Source organism: Heptranchias perlo, chromosome 3 (genome assembly GCF_035084215.1).
Source record: "Heptranchias perlo isolate sHepPer1 chromosome 3, sHepPer1.hap1, whole genome shotgun sequence".
Taxonomy (NCBI): Eukaryota; Metazoa; Chordata; class Chondrichthyes; order Hexanchiformes; family Hexanchidae; genus Heptranchias; species Heptranchias perlo.
Genome location: NC_090327.1, coordinates 86,731,818 through 86,743,546, shown reverse-complemented (window position 1 = coordinate 86,743,546; position 11,729 = coordinate 86,731,818). Strand labels below are relative to the sequence as shown.

General features: G+C 40.3%; 1 protein-coding gene across 2 annotated transcripts in view; it reads right to left on the bottom strand.

Moving 5' to 3' along the window:
• mib1 (MIB E3 ubiquitin protein ligase 1) overlaps positions 1–11,729 on the bottom strand; it is a 176,970-nt gene that overhangs the window by 101,536 nt on the left and 63,705 nt on the right. For both annotated transcript variants that reach the window (XM_067980727.1, XM_067980726.1), the window contains exons 11-12: positions 6,860–7,057; positions 5,043–5,194 (exon numbers count right to left, since the gene is read on the bottom strand). In XM_067980727.1, coding sequence (XP_067836828.1) covers positions 5,043–5,194; positions 6,860–7,057 — 350 coding nt within the window. The remainder of the gene's footprint in view (positions 1–5,042; positions 5,195–6,859; positions 7,058–11,729) is intronic.

Genomic DNA, 11,729 nt, shown 5'->3' with positions numbered 1-11,729 from the left:
TGCCAAAGTGCTCATCCATGCAGTTGTTACCTCCAGACTCGAATATTTCAAATGCTGTCTTGGCCAGCCTCCACCCTCCATAAACTTCAGCTTACCCAAAACTCTGCTGCCTGTATACAAAAATGAGAAAGTCTCACTCACCCATCACCCATCACCCATGTGCTCGCTAATCTACAATGGCTCCCGGTCACCCAATGCCTCGAATATAACATTCTGATTCTCATGTTCAAATCCTTTCACGGCTTCACTTCTCCCCATCTCTAACTCCCCCAGCTCAACAAACCTCCGAGAACTCTGTGTTCCTTCAACTCTGGCCTCTTGTACACCACCCACTCTCTTCACTCCAGCATAGATGGCCGTGCCTGCAGCCATCGGGAATTCCCTCCCTGAACCTCTCCTCCTTCCTCTCTTTCTTTAAAACCATCTTAAAACCTACCTCTTTGACCAAGCTTTTAGCCACCCCTCCTAATCTCTCCTCCTATGGCTTGATGTCAATTTTGTCTGATTACGCTTCCATGAAGCGCCGTGGTACGTTTTTATACGTTCAAGATGCTATATGGAGGAAAGTTATTGTTGTAGTAGTAAAGCAGTCAGTGTTCCAATAATCCCCGTATAGAAATATTTCTTCCAACTTTCACTCTCATTCTTCTCGTGATCATCCTGAATCTATGCCTCTTGACACTAATTTGCCAACCATTAAATCTTTCATAATTCTGAAAGCTTCTAGTAGATCCCCCCTTTACTCTCTGTTCCAGACTTTACATGGTATCTTAACATCTTTTGAAAATCCATATATACACAACATTCCCTGCACTCCCTGTATCTTCACACAGATTTCCTCAACAAATTCAAATGCTGACCATTCTTAATTAGCCATGTCTTTCTAAATGTTCACTAAATTATCCCATATTATCGACTCAAAGTTTACCCAAAATAAGGCAAGACTAAATGGATTATAATTTCCTGGCTTATTCTTTCCCCCTTTTGTATTCTGAGATGCATATCATCACAGCCTTGTGACATTTCTATCTTTAGTTCTATTAAATTTTTAATAGTATTCTTTGGAATATTTTTCTTTAGAAGTGGCTCTTCCTAAATCCTACTCAGTTACTCCTATAATCCTAGTTTCACTTCCCTCTGTAAAAACTGATAAAGTATCAAGTATCCTCATTGTTCCCTCACTCTCAAGTATAGGATGCTCCTCTTCGTCTTTAAATGATACCACCCCTTCTTTGACAATATTCTTCTTATGCTTCTTTTTATTTTGTATTCTGTTTTCTTCTGTATTATTTGTGCTATAGTTTTCATATGGCTCTTTTTGCTCTAACCTCTTTTTTGTTGGAACCCCTGCTTTTAGGAACATAGGAACAGGAGTAGGCCATTTAGCACTTCGAGCCTGTTCCTCCATTCAATGAGATCATGGCTGATCTATGACATAACTCCATGGGCATAATTTTAGCCCGGGTCGGGGGTGGTTCTGGGTTTCTCGGACGCCCTTACAATTTTGACATAAGGACGTCATTTTTTTCTTTTTTTTTAAGACCGGTTTCCCGCCTGACTAGCCAGCCTAATTGACAGGCTGGCTCTCAGTTGGACAGGAGAAGAGCCAGGAAGAAGACGTGTTCAGTTAGGTATTAGATTTTAGGCCGGGGGTGCGGGGGGGGGGGGGGGGGTCGCTGCAAGTGTGCTTGATGGGCCTGGGGAAGTACTCCTGCGCCTCCGGGTCCAAAAGCTGTGCTATAAAACCTGCAGTTTCAGGCCTTCTCGCCTCCGTTCACGTGGCGTAAAGGCGACGGCCCGGGAATCCCAGCCCCCAGTAACTAACATAAAAAATAGCTTTGTCAGATTAGTCAGGCTTGACCTACCTTTTACAAATCCATGCTGGCTCTCTCTGATCAGCTGAAAATTTTCACTGTGTTCAGTCACTCTATCCTTAATTGTAGACTCTAGTAATTTCCTGACAACAGATGTTAGGCTAACAGGTCTATAATTCCTTGGTTTCCCTCTCTCTCCTTTCTTAAACAGCGGCATGACATTTGCAATTTTCCAATCTAAAGGAATGGTTCCTGAATCAAGAGAACTTTGGAAGATTAAAGTTCGGACTTGTGCAATATTCTCATCTACGTCCTTTAAAGCCCTGGGATGGAAACCATCTGGTCCTGGGGATTTGTCACTCTTTAGTTCCATTATTTTCTTTGATGTACCACCTCTATTCCTGGTTGGAATATATTTAACCTGTATCTTATCCATCTCACATTTACAATACCTCCCACTGCTGGTCAGCTGTTTGATTTGCCATTTTTTCCCAATACATAATATGGGCTAGGTTCTCTTTCATGCTAATTTCCAGTCTAATACCTTCATTTTGGGCTCCTCTTTTTCTTCATCTATTTTCGCTTATGGTCACTATTTCTCAAGTGTTGTTTTACCTTCATGTCACTTATTTGGCCATTTCTTCATTACTTAAAACCAAATCTAGCACTGCATCCTTCCTTGTGGACATACAACATACTGAATCAAAGCTCCCTAGATTCAGGAATTGTGCCTATGGATTGGAAAATTGCAAATGTCACTTCATTATTTAAGAAGGGAGTGAGAAAGCAGGTAACTATAGACCATCCATGTAACATCAATTGTGGGGAAGTTACTGGAATATATCAGAGATGAAGTGACGGGGAACCTCGGCGAGTAGGAGGTAATCAAAGATTCAGGAGATCAGAAAAATTTAAATCAGGGCAAAATGCTGCCCAACAATGAGAAAAGAACACATGAAGGGTGGAAAACGAAAGTATCGGCATTAAAAAAAAATTAAAGTGTTAAGTAACTGACAACCTACCTGTTAGCTGGAGTGGAGCGTCAGGTAGAACAGCTCTACAGAGAGACCCAGAGGCCAGAGCATGCAACTGCAAGCAGGCTCGCTTCTCTTCTTGCTATTAAATATCAGGTACTGTGTGACGCCAGGCATTATGCATTGCGACAGGTAAGCAGTGACACCGTTAACATTAAAAACACCTATCAGAGCAGCTACAGGCATCACATCTGGACCTTTTTTAAAAAATATATAATGGAATTTCTCATAGGACCAGGTTGACAAAGAAGTTTTCAAATAAAGCATGTGCCCAATGTACTGAACTTAATATATAAAGATTAAATAACAGTAAATATTTTTAAAGCATTCAAGAAGCTTTAAAGCTCATTTCTATAAATCAGAACTGAATTTTTTTTTTAAATCACAAAAAGTGAAAGCCAGTAATTTCCTGCTGGTTCCAATCATCTTGAGATAATCTGTTTTCTCCCCAAAGAGAGCAGCCCTTAATCAAGGTAGCTGCCAATCGAGAGAAATTAAGAGCTTTTAGCTTCTAACTGACCTCAGAATGTGCCTATCAAGACAACTTTCCCACAGCAATCACCTCAGCAGTGGCCTAAAAAGGGACAGGCTGGGATTTAAAGTAAAGGTCAAAATTATGCTCCCGACCTAGACTACTCATGAGCAACAGAAGAGGAAATCATCTGATACATATACAACAGTATTATGTGTAACTTGTGTCCATCACACTTCACATTGTCAAAGGTACTACAACAACAACTCGCATTTATATTGCAATGTTAACGTAGAAAAATGTCCCAAGGTGCTTCACAGGAGCGCAATCAGACAATAAAATTGACACCAAGCCAAAGAATATGACATTAGGACAGGTGACCAAAAGCTTGGTCAAAGAGGTAGGTTTTAAGGAGTGGCTTAAAGGAGGAGAGAGAAGTAGAGAAGCGGAGAGGTTCAGGGAGGGAACTCCAGAGCTTAGGGTCTAGGCAGCTGAAGGCACAGCCGCCAATGGTGGGCCGAAGGAAACTGGGGATGCACAAGAGGCCAGAATTGGAGGAGCACAGAGTTCTCAGAGGGTTGGAGGGCTGGAGGAGGTAACAGAGATGAGGAGGGGTATAGCCATGGAGGGATTTGAACACAAGGATGAGAATTAATTTTTTTTTAAATCAAAGCTTTCAGGGGCTGGGAGCCAACGTAGGTCAGCAAGCACAGGGGTGATGGGTGAACGGGACTTAGTGTAAGTTAGGATAAGGGTAGCAGAGCTTTTAATGAGCTCAAATTTAAGGTACATAAAAAAAGTTATTTCTCACTGGTTTTCTCTAACTCAGAGCTTTGAAACGTAAATCTTCCAATCTGCAAACTTCTTTCAGCATCAGCAACTAAACTAATCTCAGGCATATGTTTGTTTACAGCAATTAGTCTTTGTGGTCTTAAAAGGATAGCTCAACCTTAGCACACCTTTAACTTCGCAGCACAATAGTACTTAGTCGGTTACATATTTAACACTGCTGTTGTAATAAAACATATCCAACTGACTATGAGCAACACCATGGAACATCCCTGATAGAATTTGAAAAATTTACATCTTCACTTGCAGTCCTGGGGCTGAAAATCACTGTGTTCAGCTCCAGGTGTAGTACTGCACTTGTCAACTGTAACTTGCAATGTTGTGGCAAAGACACAGTACCAGACACAGAGCCTCAGTAAACATCTCACCTGAAAGACAATTTCAAAAATACAGTATTCCCTCAGTACTGCATTGAACTGGCATCCTAGATTTTGCTCAGGTCATAGAGTGGGGTTTGAACCCACAACTTTCTGACTCAAGCCAGGGTGCTACCAACTTAGCCAGTTGACAGTTGAGCTTGATGCTTTGCAAAATTTTTAACAACAGCCTACTCCTTATATGCAATCCTGACAAATTCATAGCAAGATTCAAATATATGCAAATTGTTATGGAGAAGTTGAAAGATATGCAATTCTAAATTTAAGCAATTAGTTTGTTCAACCAGATATATAAAAGAATTCCACTGTATGTTACTGAATGTAATGGAATTCAATAAAAATATCTATAATCTTTATAGATTTTGAAACTTTACTGAATCACCACAACACAAAAACCCACAATAGAGTTTAAATCCTCAGGTCATAAAAAGTCATGATCACTAATTAGGACACACAGAGAATATCCACAATTACCCATAATCAAGAATAGCCATACCTGGGGTTTCCTCGCAGTGCAGCATGATGAAGAGCATTGAAACCATTGTTGTTAGTGATTGTTACATCTGCACCAGATTCTAGCAACACAGAGAGCATATCATCACGTTTTTTGCTTATTGCATCATGAAGAGGTGTGTCACCTTCAGAGTCCTGCCGAAATAACAACAAAAGTTTGTGCTTAGAGAATGGTACAAGAGTTCTCGTGACTAAGCAGTGACATGCTTGTAGAAAAATATTAAAATAGCTTCACTCTCTATTAAGATTTAAGTTCCTTCAAAGAATACTTTCTCAAGATGTAGTAATCTATACTGAGTTAATACTCTAGTCCCTGCTTAAACAAGTTAGATTTAACAAAAATGCATTAATTTACTTTTTAAAAAAAACTACTACTTGAATAAAAGCTTGACAACATATTTGCTAAGCTGAATCCTTTGGGATTTATAGTATTTTGCATGTGAACAGAATATAAGCAACAAGCTTTTATTTTATTTGGAGAATATAATGAACATAGAGATGTTCTATGATGTGCTAATTCTAAATTACATCATTTATTATTCATAATTGACAGCATCAGCTTTGTTACAAATGAGCAACAAAACTGATGCGGTCAATTATGAATAATAAGTAAGTGTAATTTAGAATTAGCACATCATAGAACATTTATTTGAGAACATTATGAGGACCATTCAGTGGAAAGCTTTCAAAACTGGCTGAGATTGTCTACAACATTTTTCACTTATGCTCCAAATATTTTGAATTATTGATGCCAATGAGTGCTGAGACATGGGTGCTCTGAGTTCCCAAATTCAACTGCGTTGTTGAGGGAGTGGAGAGCTGGTTTCAGAACAATGTAAAAGGGAGGCCTAGTGGTATGTGGCCCAAGGATAATACCTACAGGGAAAGAGGAAAGAAAATAAAGAATAAAGGGAATTTCATACAAACTTCTTTTAATCCTCATGGAACCACTTTGATTTACTACTTTTGTAACTTAATGCAAACTTTAAACTCTATGGTTTTAAACTAATTCATACACAGCTCTTAGATAAACATTATTAGACAGTGAAAAGGTAATACCTTTTAGGCAAAACAAGGCTACAGACAGAAGATAGTCAGTATGCTGAATTTTGAAAATATGAATAATTATACTATTACATCTGGAACAGCCCTGCACATTTAAGGATTATGTCTGGATCATGAATCATGGAGAACCAGCAGTGTCTTGGCTCAGATCCTAGGCTTTTAAACTATCACAATTAAAAAAAAGTCAATGTAGTCGATGGAAAGGAAAATCAGGCGGGGTGTATAATCAGCAGCCAATCCGACAACACCAATTTTATGCCCCCACAAAAATGAAAAGTTCTGCCTCGACCTTTCTCAGTGGGAAGCATAATCAACATCACAAAATTCAGGCGAGAACATTTATTATGAAAAACAGGAATTATAAGTGCCTGCAAAGCTTAAGGAATCAAGAATAGTTTTACAAATAAAAAATAACTTAATTCCATATTGATGTCATCCAGAATCCAAGAGAACAAAATTTCAGGTTTAAATTTTTATACTAAATTTGTGCCTTTGTTGGAGAAAATGCAATAAAGGTGCCTCATCCAATCTACAATGTGATATTTAGCATTGTTCAAAAAAAAGTGCCTAAAAGGCATTAAAAATTAACCTAAGTTTTAGAACTATTAAAAATAGAATTTGATAGCATAACATGAAAATAAATGCCAAGAGATGTAACCCAAAAATGGTAAATTAATGAACTCTAATCTTTTACACTTCAATTTGAATATCTAGGTCATACAATCCATTTCTTACCTGAAGACTTGGATGGCATCCAAGATCTAGTAAGGTCTTAACAACTTGTAAATGACCTTTGTTTACAGCAATGTGTAATGGAGTCTGCCTTCGTTTGTTTCGAGCATTTAGATCTGATCCTCCTCGGTGCAAAACATCAATTACAGCTCCTTCATCCCCAAACGCTGCATGGTGAACAGCTCGGTCCCCATCTTTATCCTTTAATTAAAGAAACCCAATAACATAAGCATGGCAAAGAAGTCATGTAGCACACTGCAAAAAATAGCCTTGTAATGCATTGGCACCTGGTACTTCACCTGCTTCAACCACTGCACATTTTATCCTAAATTGCTTTCATCTTTCTCTAGTTTCTCTCCTATCTCCCCTCATGCACTCTCCAAGCTCATCTTGACCACGAGACCCACCTTCTGTTCCCTCGACCCTATTCCCACTAAACTGCTGACCACCCAACTTCTCTTCCTGGCCTCCCATATTAGCTGATATTGTTAACGGTTCCCTCTCCTCGGGTACTGTCACCCTCCCTTTTAAATCTGGCATCATCACCCCCCTCCTCAAAAAACCCACCCTTAATCCCTTTGTCCTTGCAAATTACTGCCCCATCTCCAACCTCCCTTTCCTCTCCAAAGTCCTTGAACGTGTCGTCGCCTCCCAAATCCGTGCTCGTCTTTCCCACAACTCCATGTTTGAATCCCTCCAATCAGTTTTCTGCCCCTGCCACTGTACTGAAATGGCTCTTATCAAAGTCACAAATTACATCATATGCGACTGTGACCGTGGTAAACTATCCCTCCTCATCCTTCTCGAACTGTCTGCAGCCTTTGACACGGTTGACCACACCATCCTCCTCCAATGCCTCTCCTCCATCGTCCAGCTGGGAGGGACTGCGCTCGCCTGATCCCATTCCTATCTATCCAGCCATAGCCAGAGAATCACCTGCAATGGCTTCTCTTCCTGTTCCCGCACCATTACCTCTGGAGTCCCCCGAGGATCTATCCTTAGCCCCTCCTATTTCTCAGCTACATGCTGCCCCTCAGCAACATCATCTGAAAACATGTCAGATTCCACACGTACGCTGATGATAACCAGCTCTAACTCACCACCACCTCTCTCGACCCCTGCATTATCTCATTTGTCACACCGCTTGTCCGACATCTAGTATTAGATGAGCAAATAATTCCTCCAACTAAATATTGGGAAAACTGAAGCCATTGTCTTTGGTCTCCGCTGCAAACTCTCTTCCCCAGCCACCAACTCCATCCCTCTCCCTGGCCACTGTCCGAGGCTGAACCAGACCGTTCGCAACCTTGGCATCCTATTTCATCCTGATATGAGCTTCCGACCACATATCCGCTCAATCACCAAGACCGCCTACTTCCACCTCCATAACAATCGCCCGTCTCCGCCCCTGCTTCAGCTCATCTGCTGCTGAAACCCTAATCCATGCCTTTGTTAACCTCTAGACTCGACTATTCCAAATCCTGGCTGGTCTCCCATCTTGCACCCTCCATAAACTTGAGCTCATCCAAAACTCTGCTGCCCGTATCCTAAGTCGCACCAAGTCCCATTCACCCATCACCCCTCTACTCGCTGACCTACTTGGCTCCCGGTCCGGGAATGCCTCAACTGTAAAATTCTCATTCTTGTTTTCAAATCTCTCCATGGCCTCGTCCCTCCCTATCTCTGTAACCTCCTGCAGCCCTACAACCCTCCGAGATCTCTGCGCTCCTCCAATTCTTGCCTCTTGCGCATCCCCGATTTTAATCACTCCACCATTGGCAGCCGTGCCTTCAGCTGCCTAGGCCCTAAGCTCTGGAAAAGCTTCCCTGAACCTCTTTGCCTCACTACCTCTCTCCCCTCCTTTAAGACGTTCCTTAAAACCTAACTCTTTAACTAAGCTTTTGGTCACCTTTCCAAATATCTCCTTACGCGGCTCGGTGTCAAATTTTGTTTGATAACGCTCCTGTGAAGCCCCTTGGGACGTTTCACTACGTTAATGGCGCTATATAAATGTAAGTTGTTGTTGTTGTGATCTTTCAATCTTTCAACATTTGTGACAGGAGCCACCTAGTCATTTCCACTGCACTATGACCAAAATAAAAATTTACTCTAAAGATTTTCCTGAACATATTCAAAATGTAATGAATGGAAGTTATGTGAAACACTAAAAACATGCATCTCGATTTCTTCCACACACTCCAATTAGTTCAGCACAACCAATGCAGTCATACAAACAGAAACAACTAATTCAGCCACATAAACAGATCAAATACAATTTCAAAAAAACAAAGTCTTTATGGGTTGAGGCAAGGAGTGAAAAGGAGCATGCAACAATACTGGATGTCCTTTAAAAGATTGTCAAATTGTTTTGAAAGAAACTGAAAACAACTGCAGACAATTCAGAAAGGTGTGTAGAAATAATTGGGTAATTAAAGTTCCCCATTACCATCTCCATAAGAGAGTGGGGGTCACATCAGGCAGGGATTTAATGGAGAGGGATTTATAACATGCATTCAAGAATCTTTTCTGAATCAATACATAACAGAAAGTATGTAATACTTGACTTGGCTCTGGGTAATGAACTGGAACAGGTCAGCAACATGAAGTTAGAAGAAAAATTAGGGCCAAGCGATCATAATATAATTAGCGCTAATATTAAGAGAAAGGAAAATAGAAAAAAGGGAAAAATAGTTGATTGATTAGAAAACAGCAAACTACAGAAGAATGAAAGATGACAACCTAAATAAATTGGAGAAAAAAGTGGAGCAACAGCAGGAAGTGTGAGATTATTGAGCACCTTCTAGGAACACTCCAATTTTGAAAAAATTGATCTCCATCTAAGGTTATAGCTCAATAGATAAACAGTCTGATCAAAATGGAACTGGACACTAGACACCATTCCTAGGTGCGTAAATGCATTAAAACCTTGAAGTTAGTAGATGGGTTAAATACAACAGTAAAGAGGTCATGATGACTCTGTACAAAATGACCATTGGGTCACATCTGGAATACTGCATAGTTTTGAGTTCCTCACAATAAGGATTTTAACATCCCTGGAAAAAGGAACTCAGACTTCCCAGGGAAATCTCAGGATAATAGTAAGGTTGAGGAGTCTTGAGTTATGAGGAAAAGCTAGAGCAAATAAGGGTCTTATTTTCTCAAACAGAGAAGATTCAGGGGGAATTTGAAGTGTTTAAAATGGTAAAAGGAGCAGAGAAGATAAAGATAGATATTTTCCTCTGATAATTAAGAAAAAACCAAAATGGCCATGATCTGGAGAAGCACAAAATAGATAAGAGGGGGAAGAGCAGTAGAAACATTTTCACATAGTTACTAGGATATGGAATGTTTTGCCACAGCGAATGATCAATATTCAATTGAGCACAGTACTCAAACAGGTGCGAGATAATTAAATATGAAAGGGTATTTAGAGAAAGCAGGATAATAGGACTGCATAAAATCAACCCACGAAAAGGTCCTGAATTCAGCACAGGAAGGAAGGGCCAAGTGAACTCTTCTTGCACTAAAATTGCTATGTTTCTAAATGTGTGGTAGTGCAAAGCATGGCTGAAATATAAACCAGTGATTCAGATCATAAGAGCATAAGAAACAGGAGCAGAAGTAGGCCATACAGCCCCTCGAGCCTGCTCCGCCATTCAATAAGATCATGGCTGATCTTCGACCTCAATTCCACTTTCTCGTCTGATCCCCATATCCCTTCCTCGTGAGTCCAAAAATCTATCTATCTCAGCCATGAATATACTCAATGCCACAGCAGCCACAACCCTTTGGGGTTGTGAATTCCAAAGACTCACAGCTTTCAGTGAAGAAATTCCTCCTCATCTCAGTCTTAAATGGCTAATCCCTTATCCTGAGACTCCGCCCCCTAGTTCTAGACTCTCCAGCCAGGGGGAACAACCTCTCAGCATCTATCTTGTCAAGTCCCCTCAGAATCTTACATGTTTCAATGAGATCACCTCTCATTCTTCTAAACTCGAGAGAATATAGGTCTATTTTACTCAATATAATCACCAACAAAACAACAAAAGCAAAGATATAAATTGAACCCCCAAATACTGTTGAGCCTCAACATGCTTTTACCATGTTAGTAGGACTGCTTTAATTGGGGAAAAATAATTTACCTCTTGAGCACATTTGCCTTCATTTAGCGGGAAGAACAATCTGAACTGTGAATTTTTTCATGTGGCACTACAGCTCAACATTTGTTGATGGGAAGCATTTTTAACAGGCCAGGATAGGTCACAACTTTTAATTCCCCAAAATGAAATATCCTGCCATCAAGGGGCACTCCTTCAAGCTGGGTCATTAAAGAAACATAATATGGCATGAATCAAATGAATCTCCTTTTACTGATCTCATAGTATTTATGACCCTTTCTGCCAACTCGGGTGCTTCTTCTCCTTTTCTTGCACCTTGCATGTGTGTAGTGTTTCCTCACACTGGCATTGTCGCTCCTTTTCTTCAACTTTGCACTTAAGAGTTCCTTTTTAGCCTCTAATTTAAGCATTAACTGGTGTGCACTGGCTTTAGTTTTCCTTCCCTGCTCCTGCTGGAATGCATTTCATCTTGCTGCTTAGCTGATTCCAGTCTTATTCCAGTTTCCTGTTTCTCCACTACAGAAATTCTGAACATGTGCTCACAGTAATCGCTGTTTGCTTCTGATGATTTACTGAAAAATGTAAACTTTAAACAGCCCTTTTGGTCTGTTAGTGATATTAATCTCACCATGGCTGCTACCAATTATTACAGTTTGTGCTTTCTCCCAACACTTCACCACAAAAAGGCAGCCTAAGTCCCCTATGAACTGAAACTTGTACTTTCATGTCTGCTGTTTCAGAGTGTACAACAGGAT